A 13,498-nucleotide genomic window follows, 5' to 3' on the forward strand; every position below is an offset into this window, starting at 1 on the left:
CAGTATTTGCAGCACGATAAAGCAAGAAAGAATTCAGTCAAAATATTTTCAAAGTAATTATCAAAAATAAAAGATGGTTGCAATCTTTATATTTTTAAACAAAATTAATTAATATTCTATTCTACCATTACTGATTTGAGCATTAATCTTTACAACAGGTTTCTTTTTATAAATTTAAAAACAAATTATTCTCCCCATCATACGTTCTGCAGACTCCCGTCATGTACCCTTTTCAAGAAAAAAAGAGCCACGCCACAGAAAGATTCACTCGCCAATTCAACCCCTTCCCCCCCATCATCATTAGAAAATTTTCCATCTTCACTGTACCATTTTAAAGATCAATAGCTCCATGTGAGCTGAGGTTCCGCACTTGATGATTGTACTTCTGCCACAGGCATGGTTAATGTAAAATCCATTTACATAATTTATATTTATGAAGCAAATATGAAAATATGTAAGATTTATGCTTGGAACTATAAATATCAAATGAATGCATCTCAGATCCATGTTATTCTTTCTCAATATTCTTTCTCAATCTGCAAGAAAATGCAGATTATGAATCGCTCAACAAACAGACATTGTCTCCGGCCAATTGATACCTGGAGTCAGAATGATGTATTTTCCTTTACATACAGACACCAGAGTCTGGTGACAATGTCAAATGAAGATGCCTGTGACCTAGCAGAAGATTTGTTTTACCTTCAAATCAACAGTCTTAAATAATGGCTATGGAGTTACTGGGCAATGTTGAAAAGACTATGACATTCTTGCTTTATTTTACTTCCTCTGAAGGTATGACTTGCTTACAGAGCTCAAGGAATCTGGCGTCAAATATTCCATACTCCTTAATATTAAAAGGTGACTCGAATAAAGAATATCAGAGCAACTTCGTGTTCTTTGACAAATTAAAGAGTGCAAATGTTTAATGGGTCAATGCCTGCATTTGTGACTGTCCCACAATATCAAAGTGTAGTGCGATTGGGGGAGTTGGGAGAAAGACATCCCAAAGCATGATGCAGCAATGAAATACCTTTGAAATGTAATCTCAGTTGAATTACAGAAAGTTCAATAAAATGTTTAAAGCAACGATATTAAAGTGACTAGATAAGCTCAGGGCTAATGGAATCAAGGCATATGGGGATAAAGCAGGAACGGGGTACTGATTTTGGATGATCAGCCATGATCGTATTGAATGGTGGCGCTGGCTCGAAGGGCCGAATTGCCTACTCCTCCATCTATTTTCTATGTTTTATTTTGGCGATATCAATTGAAAGAATGGCCAGGTTAGTTGTAATAATGTAAATTTTCCCCACTGAAATATCAATATGTGATTATTTTGTGTTTTTTTCTGAAGGAGCATCTGTGTAGAGTTTATGTTCTTCCTGTGTTTTTCAGTTTCTTGCAAATCCCCAAAGGTAGGAGTTACTTGGGCACTCTAAATTGCACCCAGTGCATCATAGGTATGTGGTAGGATATTGAGATAACTGAAGGAAATCTGACAAGAATTGGTTAAAAGGAAAATTAGTATGGGAATACAATTGCCATGTGAGCTATCACAGACTCAATGGGTGATTAGCCTTTTATGCTGTATGGTAAACTGAAATAAGGAAAAAAAACAAAAACAGGTATACAGGAGTTCAGTTTCATTTCTCATCCATTGGATCACACCTCTGACAATGGAGCGGTCACTCAGATCTGTAAATGATTCACAGGCTAGATTTCTGCATTACCGATTTTTAACGAAGTTGAACATACAAACTACTGACACTGGGCCAACTTTGTCAAGGCCAAAATATACAGTTGCTTGTTCTTTATTTAAGCTTAAGTGCCCCTTCATGCAAAAAAATGAACAAGTACTCTCTCACTCTATGGGCACTATTGTACTGGTTAAGGATAATTGATGTTGGATTGCAACTACATCTTTAGCACGCACACTACTTTCAATAGGTTGTAGTTTTATTTTAACACACTCAACCATTTATGCACATTTTAATTAAACTCCAGCATTTGTCAAAAAAAAAGTTCCAGGGGCTATAAGACTTACCAAGAGCAATTGAACTAGGACCATTGACCCTCTGTGGAGTGCTCATGCTTGTTGATGTGTAGAGACCAGTCACGAGTAAGCCATCAAAGTATGTGCTTGTGGAAATAGTCACTGAAAAACATACAGGAAATCACATATGAACAATGAGGGCTTGGGAGACCAAACTGCAAATACAGCACAAAATACTCAGGCACTTTTGGGAATGTGCATGTGTCCATGTCGAATAAGGCACGGGCATTGAAAGTTAGCAGCATTTCCAACTCCACAAAATGACTAAACACAATTATAACAGCTTGCAGCATTACTTCGGATTTACTTGTGTGTATGGAAATGCTGTTTACCAGATTAACAGCAGAGGATCAGATTCTGATGGCGAGTCAGAAATGATGGTACTTAGTTTCGAAGTGCAACGTAGAAATAGGCCCGTCGACCCACCGAGTACACGCCAACCCACGATCACTCGTACACTAGTTCTATCCTATTCACTGGGGACAATATACGGAAGCCAATTGGTCTACAAACCTGCACATTTCTGGAATGTGGGAGGAAACCAGAGCACCTGGAGAAAACCCATGTGGTCACAGGAAAAACATGCAAACTCTGTACAGACAGCACCCATAGTCAGGATCAAATCCAGGTCTCTGATGCTGTATTGCAGCAACTCTACCTCTGCACCATTGTGCCGCGCTTCCAAGCACGTGTAGCCCTTAATGCACCATTTGGGAGGCCAAAGGCAGTAGACATCATATCTGTTAAAGAGCACCTTTTCTGGCCACATTTCCCAAGTGGCCATTATAAATCTTGCAGAGATTCCCCAGGACCTAATCTCTGATCGTAACTTAGTGAAATCTGGTGCAGGACAAAAGAACCCAAGATTGCAATGGCAAATGTAGGTCTGCAAAGAAGTGAAAGAGAAAGCAAGTACACTTTATATTAAAAAAAACATGGTTTGGCTTAAAGCGTTCAATTTTTATAACATAGCTAATTTTGTTAAATGCTTAAGAAAGAACTGCAAATGCAAAAGAAGGGTCTCGAGCCGAAACGTCACCTATTCCTTCGCTCCATAGATGCTGCCTCACCTGATGAGTTTCTCCAGCATTTTTGTCTACCTTCTTATTTAAAAAAAAAACATTTTTAACAGTAATTTCGTTCTTAATAAGTATTTTGTTTTTAATAGCATGTTTCTGATATTTCCCCCCACACTGTTTTAACAAACAGCAAAACTGGAGTTGGAGGCTTTGTCACCCGTCAAAGACATTTATGAAGATTTCAGAAACTTGGCTTCTTTGGAGCAACATTGGGAGGACCACGCATCACTCAGGCCACACTGCTGGAGTCTGCTGACCTTATTGCTATATTTTTATTCAAAGGGTACGTATCTGAAATGCCAATGGTTTTCTTTCCACATTAACTAGTGCATTGTTGACCGTTTATTGAGTTCATTGTAAAATAAGACAAAGTACTGGAGTAACTCAACGGGTCAGGCAGCATATCTGGAGAACATGGATAGGTGAGTTGGGAGCCTTCTTCAGACTGATTGTGGCGATTGGGATGGAAGAAAGCGGGAAGATAAATGGAGACAGGACAGAGTCTGGCAGGTGATAGGTGGATACTGGTGAGGCGTATACTGTTTTTGTTTCAGACTGCTATTAATTGTAATAGTTGTTTTACAATTTTTGAGCATATGATCAAACAGAAAGCAGCAGTTTCCTGGGGCTGTGGAGATCAGTGATCATTATGCTAAATGTGGTCGACAATGCAATGTCCTCATGATTGCACAATGGAGTTCATCAGGGATCAAATTAGGCAGATTGGATTTCTGCAATTTATTAATTTTCTATAGAAAGGAATCATCCCTCCCTTTGACGTTATCCTTTTCCAAAACAATCTCTCCTTTTCCCAAACATACATGCTTGGACTTCAGCATCGTATACATGTTCATCCCTTCATCCAATTTTTAACTCTGCATTAGCATTCCTTCCTAAAACCATCCTGGAAAATGCATCTTTACAAAACAGATTTTAAAGTAGCACAACAAATAATTGGGCAAACAAATACACATCAAACTAAAGTTGGAAACCAAATAAATCAAAGGCCTTGAAAAGTGAAACGTTTGAAGTTTTTTTTATAAGATGCAAACAATACAAAGGCATGGAGCCAATTAGCTCAAGCATAACTGAACTTTACACTCAACACGTCAGCTCATCCTCAACAGCCCCAATCTCGTCCCATGAAATATCTCATCCCCATGTTTGAATTTGTTTATAATTCATCCCTCTTTTTTCCTCTTACCTTGCCGGAGATACGATTGTTTTCTGGGTCGTATCTCCGGTCGCTCTGCGGCCAAACATCGTGGAGCGGCAGGCCTTGCTCGGGACTGACTTTGAGCCACACCGCGGGCTTACCATCGGAGCAGATTCCTTGCCTGGGATCGACACCTCGATCCCTTGCAGCCTCGGGAGAGACCGAGTCGGGAGCTCCAAAACCGCACGACGTTCGATAAGCCCCGACCCGGTGTCCGATCACACGGCGCTCGATCACCCGGTGCAGGGAGCTGATAACCTCCGATGCAGGAGCTTGATCGCCCGAACGAGGAGGCCCGCTGCCAGCTATGGGAGTAAGATTATCCCATCAACGGAAGGCTCGAGACCCCCGACCGTGGGAGAATAATGAAGGGAAGAGATTGAACTTTTTTCGCCTTCCATCACATGTGAGGAATGTGGAGGAGTCACTGTGGTGGATGTTTATGTTAAAATGTATTTTGTGTGTTCTGTTGCTTTTTATTAGTATGACTGTATGGCAAATTAAATTCCTCGCAAAACATACTTGGCTAATAAAGCATGATTTTGATGATTAATGGTTGTCAGGAACAAATGTCGAAACTTGCTTCAAGTGACACCAAATGGGTGAATAAAACAAGTCAATTTCCCAATGAAGTTCATATCAGGTGTGCTACATTGATAAAAAAATATTGCCAAATTAAATGTCTGCATGGACTTTGTGCTTGGAGCTTTGTCAAAATGTTTTTACAGGATGGATTGTAGAAATGATCAAGGGAACATACACTATTGACATTCTATTAGATCATTTTACCAATACCAAAAATGGTCAGAGAAACAATTAACATCCTTAATCTGGCCTATATGTCAACAGCAAACTGACCGATGCAATTGACTTATTAACTGCCCTGAAGTGGCCAAGGAAGCGATCAGAAGTTGATGGTACATGTTCCCTTATGTATCTACACCTTTGGCTGTAATTATTATAGTGGATATACTTGAGTATTAGTGGGCACAAGGAAATGGAATATAAAAATTAATATGAGAAATTAGGTCCCATTTTTCCACTGAAGATGTGAAGGTTATGGAATACATTTAATTCCTAAGGGTTAAGAGAAATAGCTTATGGCAACATAAGCCCAATTGCAAAATAATGAAAAGCTGGTAGATACTTATTGACACAAGTGGGGACAAAAACAGTCCTTTCAGCCCAGCACTTGCACAGTTCCGGTTGGACCCAGCCATAGTAATCCCATTTGTCATGGCAATTCAAAAATTTGTCTAGATGTTTCTTAAATGTTGAGAGTGTCTTGCTCAAGCATCTCTGCCAAATTCTTCCTATTGTGTAGCAGCCAAACTTATGCTTTATAAAGTGTGGTGTCAGGAGGTGATGTCAGATTTGGCAGCGACTACACCAAAACTAGCAGTAGGGGGAACTCACGTGATATATTTTATTTATAGTGGTAAGAAAGTCCAGGAGCGCCCAGGGGGTGCTGTTCCTCACCGTCAGAGCACATGTATGATGACACTGGTGATCTTGGGCTTGTCCCAGCAGTCTAGTCCTGGTCTTCGAAGGAGGGAGCGTGGTGATCTTGGGCTTCTTCCTGCAGTTCACCCTGGCCTCGAGTGGAGGTGCTGAAGATTTAGTCTTGAGGATGCGGCACTGGTGGTTTCTGATTTATCCTGGCAGCCAGTCATTGCCTCTGTGTGTGCGCTGTCAGTGGAAAGGAAGAGATTCTGGCATCTCAGGGTTGCCCCAGCCTCAGGTAGAGGCGCTGGTTGTCTCCTACTTTTTTCCTGGTGAACCAGTCTTGACTAAACAGCGACGCTGGTGGTCTTGGGCTTGTCTGAGTAGTTCAGTCTTCCTCGAACCTGCGACAGGGAAACACAGCTAGCAGGGAGGCGCTCCACATTGTCCCCCTTCCTCGTATTCTTCTTGCTCTATTTTATTCTTTCCTCTTTCTCTCCTGCACTTCTCTCATCTTCTCCCCTCTGGTTGGAATGCCTGGGTTTGAGAGGTGGTTTTAATGGGAATTGGCTGACATGGTTCAAGTGGCCAACCAATATCAGTTAATTTGACCCAGCTGTTACCAATGATTGGCCTCTGCTGGCTTGTCAGCCAGTTAAAGGGATCAGAGCGGCATCCAAGGGAGAGGATGCTTTCATAAAGGTTATACGATAATTTCCCAGCTTGTATTGTGTGTCACAGGCAATGAAGGCCTACCAATGATGTCCTTTTAGGGATTTATGGACGTACCCCACGGTCCTTCCATTCCTCAACACTCCCTTGGGGCATACATTTATTGTGTATGGCCTGCCCTTTCTACCCACCTAAAATGAATCACTTCAGAAGTGTCAGGTTAAATTCCATCTGTCAATGCTCCGCCCACCTTTCCGGCACATCTTTTACAAACTGTAAACTAAGATAACTCCTCGTACCATTTGCAAAACCACAATTTTATATCATCTGTATATTTAATAACCATATCTCCTACATGGAGCATAGAACAGTACAGCAGAGGAACGGGCACTTCCAGCCACAATACAGTGTCCTCCATAATGTTTGGGACAAAGACCCATCATTTATTTATTTACTTCTGTGCTCCATAATTTGAGATTTGTAAAAGAAAAAAAAAAAAATCACATGTGGTTAAAGTGCACATTGTCAGATTTTATTCAAGGGTATTTTTATACATTTTGGTTTCACCGTGTAGACATTACAGCAGTGTTTATACATAGTCCCCCCATTTCGGGGCACCATCATGTTTGGGACACATGGCTTCACAGGCTTTTGTAATTGCTCAGGTACGTTTAGTTGCTTCCTTAATGCAGGTATAAGAGAGCTCTCAGCACCTGGTCTTTCCTCCAGTCTTTCCAGCACCTTTGGAAACTTTTATTGTTGTTTATGTTTATCAACATGAAGACCAAAGTTGTGCCAATGAAAGTCAAAGAAGCCATTGTGAGACTGAGAAACAAGAATAAAACTGTTAGAAACATCAACCAAACCTTAGTCTTACCAAAATTAACTGTTTGTAACATCATTAAGAAGAAAGAGTGTATTGGTGAGCTTACTGATCGCAAAGAGACTGGCAGGCCAAGGAAGACCTCCACAGCTGATGACAGAAGAATTATTTCTATAATAAAGAGAAAAAAACCCAAACACCTGCCCGACACATCAGAAACGCTCTTCAGGAGTCAGGTGTGGATTTGTCAATGACCACTGTCCACAGAAGACTTCATGAACAGAAATACAGAGGCTACACTGCAAGATGCAAACCACTAGTTAGCCGCAAAACTAGGATGGCCGGGTTACAGTTTGCCAAGAAGTACTTAAAAGAGCAACCACAGTTCTGGAAAAAAGGTCTTGGGAACAGATGAGACGATTAACTTATATATCAAAGTGATGGCAAGAGCAAAGTATGGAGGAGAGAAAGAACTGCCCAAGATCCAAAGCATACCACCTCATCTGTGAAACACAGTGGTGGGGGTGTTATGGCCTGTGCATGTATGGCTGCTGAAGGTATTTCATTGATGATACAACTGCTGATGGTAGCAGCATTATGAATTCTGTATACATAAAGTGTATAGACACATCTTATCTGCTCAAGTTCAAATAAATGCCTCAAAACTCATTGGCCGGTGGTTCATTCTAGAGCAAGACAATGATCCCAAACATACTGCTAAAGCGACAAAGGAGTTTTACAAAGCTAAAAAATGGTAAATTCTTGAGTGGCCAAGTTAATCACCCGATCTAAACCAAATTGAGCATGCCTTCTATATGCTGTAGAAAAAACTGAAGGGGACTAGCCCCCAAATAAGCTAAAAATGGCTGCAATACAGCCCTGGCAGAGCATCACCAGAGAAGACACCCAGCAACTGGTGATGTCCATGAATCGCAGACATCAAGCAGTCATTGAATACAAAGGATATGCAACAAAATACTAAACATGACTACTTTCATTTACATGACATTGCTGTGTCCCAAACATTATGGTGCCCTGGAATGGGGGGGACTATGTATTAACACTGCTGTAATTTCTACATGGTAAAACTAAAATGTATAAAATTAGCCTTTATTCAAATCTGACAATGTGCACTTTAACCACATGTGATTTTTTTTCTATTACAAATCTCAAATTGTGGAGTAGAGGCAAATAAATAAACATTATGGAGGGCACTGTATGTGTACTGAAGAGATGAAGTTAAAGTGATCGCATCTGCTTGTACATGATCCATATCAAGAGCCAAGAGTGTTTTATTGTCATATGTACCGAAAAACAATGACATTCTTACTTGCAGCAGCAAAACAGATATGCAAACATAGCACTCTGTAAGCACCATAATAAACATGGACATTACAGTTTTCAGGATCCTATACCTTCTTCCTGATGGGTCTCGGATGATCCCGTTCTCTTTTTGTGGCAGAGACTCCTGTAAATCCCTTCAATGGTGGGGAGGTCAGTACCTGTGTTCACCACTTTTTGCAATCTTCTTTGTTCCTCGGCATTCGAAGTTGCCGACTGAGACTGTGATGCAAACAGTCAATATGCTCTCTACTGTGCCCCTGCAGAAGTTCAAGAGAGTATTCGTTAAAATACCAAATCTCCTCAGTCTTCTAAGGAAGTAGATGCGTTGATGGGCTTTCTTAATGATTGCATCAATGTTCTGGCTCCAGGACAGATCTTCAAAGACTAGTACGCCCAAGAATTTGAAGGTTATGACTCTCCACCATTGTCCCATCAATGAAAACATGTTTGTGGATCCTTGGCTTTTTTCTACCAAAGTCAACAATAAGTTCCTTGGCTTTATTGATGTTAAGAACAAGGTTGTTGTTCTGGCACCATTTGGTCAGTCGATCAATCTTCCTCCTGTACTCTAACTCGTCGCCATCTGTAATTCGTCCAATGGTGGTGTCGTCAGCGAATTTGAAGATGGAGTTGGAACTGTGTTTGGTCACACAGTCATGGGCATAGAATGAATAGAGCATGGGGCTGAGCACACAGCCTTGAGGCACTCCTGTGCTGATGGTTATTGAGGAGAAAGTGTTGCTGCCAATTCGTACTGATTGTGGTCTGGTGATGAAAAAGGTGAGTATCCAGTTGCAGAGAGATGCGCAGAGACCTACATCCCATGAGCTTGGAAGCTAGTTTGGAGGGGATGATGGTGTTGAACGCTGAGCGGCAGTCTATAAACAACAACTCGGCGTATGTGTTTTTATTGCACAAGGGGTCTAGTGCAGAGTGGAGAACCAGCGAGATTGCATCCTCCCATTGTCATGTTGTGGCGGTAGGCAAATTGTAGTGGGTCCTGATTCTTGTTGACCATAATCAACCTCTCAAAGCACTTCACCACCATGTACTTTAGTGCCACCGGTTGGTAGTCATTGAGGCATGTCATCTTACTCTTCTTAGGCATCGGTATTATTGATAACTTCTTAAAGCAGGTGAGCACCTTAGACCTCTGTATGGAGAGGTTGAAGATGTCTGCAGAAACTCCAGCCAGTTGATCTGTACAGGTTTTATGAGCACGACCAAGTATGCATTCATATCCAGACTCTTTCCGAGGGTTCACCCTCCTGAATGATCTTCTGATGCCGGCCTCTGTGACTGAGATTGTTAAACCATTGGGGCCTATGGAGGCCTGGGAAAGCACATCAGTGTTCTCCCTATCAAAGCCTGCGTAGAACGCATTGAGCTCATCTGGGAGTGTTGCTTTGCTGTCACTTGAGGTTTCTCCTGGTTACACCTTGCGGTAAGTGATGGCGAGAAAACCCTGCCACAGCTGCCGAATGTCCACCTCAACCTCCAGTTTAAAACAAGTTCCCTTTAGCCTTATTAATGGCCTTATCAAGGTCATATCTGGACTTCTTGTGTGAATCTGCATCACCGGACATGAATGTTCGAGGTCTGATCTTTAGAAGATTGTAGACCTGGTTCATCCAAGGCTTCTGGTTGGGGTATACTCAGATGGTTTTCGTGGGAACATGCTTCTCCACACATTTCCTTATGAAGTCTGTAACAACTCTGCCGTATTCATTCAGGTCCGTTACCGAGTCCTTGAACATTGACCAGTCTGATGATGGTATAGAATTGATCAAGGGCGTTTGCTCCTCTGGTGCTGCAGGACATGTGCTGGCTTTGATGGCAGAGTATGGGGAGCTGTGAAACAGAGTATGTTGCTCACCCCAAGAGAACCAGATATGATTCTATTCTTTGTACTTCCATGATGTTAACTAAAAATTTCTCAAATGCCATTATTGTATCGGCCTCTACCATCATCCCTAGCAATGCATTCCAGGTCTGCACTACGCTCCGTGTAAAATAAATTTGCCCGCACATCTCCATTAAACTTTCCCCCTCTCATATTATAGCTATGCCTTCCAGTGTTGGACATTTCCAACATGCAAGAAAGGTTCTGACTATCTACCCCGACTATGAAAATAATTTTATATACTTTTATCAAGTCTTCCCTCAACCTTCTATATTCAATATCCAAGTCATTATTGTATATTATAGCAGCAACATGCCCAGCAGCAATCTTTGCAGTACACCATTAGTTACAGATTTTCAAAGCAACCATCTGCCATTGCCCTACATAGAAAATAGGTGCAGGAGGAGGCCATTCGGCCCTTCGGGCCAGTACCGCCATTCATTGTGATCATGGCTGATCGTCCCCTATCAATAACCCGTGCCTGCCTTCTCCCCATATCCCTTGACTCCACTAGCCCCTAGAGCTCTATCTAACTCTCTCTTAAATCCATCCAGTGACTTGGCCTCCACTGCCCTCTGTGGCAGGGAATTCCATAAATTCACAGTCTTAAATGACCTCCGCTTTATTCTAAGACTGTGGCCCCTGGTTCTGGACTCGCCCAACATTGGGAACATTTTCCCTGCATCTAGCTTGTGCAGTCCTTTTATAATTTTATATGTTTCTATAAGACCCCCCTCATCCTTCTAAACTCCAGTGAATACAAGCCCAGTCTTTTCAATCTTTCCTCATATGACAGTCCCGCCATCCCAGGGATCAATCTCGTGAACCTAAGCTGCACTAATTAGGAGACCAAAACTGTACACAATACTCCAAATGTGGTCTCACCAGAGCCCTATACAACCGCAGAAGAACCTCTTTACTCCTATACTGAAATCCTCTTGTTATGAAGGCCAACATTCCATTAGCTTTCTTCACTGCCTGCTGTACCTGCACGCCAACTTTCAGTGACCAGTGTACAAGGACACCCAGGTCTCGCTGTACCGCCCCTTTACCTAACCCCATTGAGATAATAATCAGCCCCCTTGTTTTGACGCCAAAGTGGATAACTCTTTGGTGGATAACCTATGTCTCTTATTATGAAGCCAATTTAGGATCCACTCTGCCAAACTGCCCGACACCACACGGGCTCTAATCTATGTTCTTAAATCAAAATACAGAAATGTGTTTTATAAATTATCCTTGAAACAGAGCTGAAACTATTACAGTTCAGCAGCCTAATTAAAAGGTACAGGAAAGGAACGGATTAGGATTGGACTGGCTGAACAGTATGGTAAAACTTCAGCATGATCAATTAGCTTTTGCCATGTTTTTCTTTTCCAAACGGTAAATCAAAATTGGCATGATCCAGTTCACTGGGGAATCAGGAGAGATGCTGAGTTGCTATCACTTGCTTTATGCTATTAGGCAAAAAATAAGATATTTTCAGTTTATCTGTAAACAGCAACGATGTCACTGCTTAGAGCCATTTAATAAAAACCATGGGTAGTGCAAATATAAAGTGAAGTGTTATTAATATTCCTGGCAGGGTGAGAAAGTGATACTTCAGAAGTGTAAGCGACAAGATTTTAAATCCTATGAATCTCTTTGCTATTCTTCATTAACCGTTTGCCTTTGGTTGAAATATAGAATATTTCACAGGAACGTATATTGCTTTCAACAGCATGAGGCAGAAGGAAACCAACATACACAACACTGTTCTAACCCCCTAAATTGCTAAATTAAAGTTACCAATTTAATCAGAATTAAACTTTTGCTGACAACTGAGTTGATGATTCAGACAATATAGAAATCAATAAAGACAAAATAGAAAAATAAAAAATGATCCATGTCTAATCAATTTGATAACGACAAACTTTCCTTAAAATAGGTACATTTAAATTCCAGACTGAGATCTTAATAGAGACATTCTCCTATCAAGTGGTGCAATGACTGTACTTCTTGTATTTTAGATCTCCATTCTGCTCCCATTTTTCATTGTTGTGTGTTTTTGACCTCTTTCCCAATCAAAAAAATCCTTTGCTGGTGCTATTCTTGATTCATTGGTAATCATCTTTCGAAGTTTGTTTAGGCAAATCCTCATGCCATTCCAAAAAGACAAGCATCTGAAAACACCAACAATTCAGCAAAATAAAAGGTCACCTTGTATGTTACCTTCCCAAGAACCAAGCAGGATCCATTTAAATATAACCAGTGGGATGCTGGCACTAAATGAGGAAAAAAAGCAGCCAGCTTGCCAGTTGGAGGGAGTGGGAAATTTGCTGATTTCTCTACGAAGCTGTGTCAATCATGGTAAATAAAGGTTTGAGGAGCTAAATGGCCATGCAGGCTTGATGGGAAGCTTTATTCAAAGGCTCATCAAAGTGAATACTGGCTAAGCTACTATTGAGAGACACGTGGAAGAACAACTGCGTCTACTTCTACTGCAACTAAAAATCTTTGTTTGCAGACTTTCTAACATCATCGAACTCCAATTTCGAGAAACTAGCTAATAATATACTGCCCAGCAGTCATCTTGGTTGTCTCTTTCAGGACCAGGACCAAAATGGCACAGGTTGGAGCAGCATTAGGAACAACGTTACTTATTGATTTGGTAAAATCATTTTGCCATATTTTTCCAATGTTTCTCTCTTCACATGTAGTTAACTTGCCACAACCTTAAATAATTTTCCTTCACTGACATTTACCTTTTTTTTTCTAAATTTAAAAAAAAACTAGCGCATCTTGGGGGTTCAAGTATATTTACGACTTTGGCTTTGTAATTCTTAGGAATGCATAACACCAAAAGGTGCAGCATTTACAGTGACACTGCAGAATATTTTTGTTATTTTAGGGTCTTCACGCCCATCAAAGACCCTAAAATAACAAAAATATTCTGCAGTGACACTATTTAATATTACGAACGGAG

At 41.0% G+C, this 13,498-nt stretch overlaps 1 protein-coding gene across 1 annotated transcript in view; it reads right to left on the reverse strand.

Annotated features, from left to right (window-relative positions):
• The window catches only part of reln (reelin), a 253,257-nt gene that overhangs the window by 222,645 nt on the left and 17,114 nt on the right, over positions 1-13,498 (reverse strand). The window contains exon 2 of the mRNA XM_055653596.1: positions 2,045-2,155. Coding sequence (XP_055509571.1) covers positions 2,045-2,155 — 111 coding nt within the window. The remainder of the gene's footprint in view (positions 1-2,044; positions 2,156-13,498) is intronic.

The sequence above is a fragment of the Leucoraja erinacea genome, chromosome 22, assembly GCF_028641065.1.
Source record: "Leucoraja erinacea ecotype New England chromosome 22, Leri_hhj_1, whole genome shotgun sequence".
In the NCBI taxonomy this organism is placed as follows: Eukaryota; Metazoa; Chordata; class Chondrichthyes; order Rajiformes; family Rajidae; genus Leucoraja; species Leucoraja erinaceus.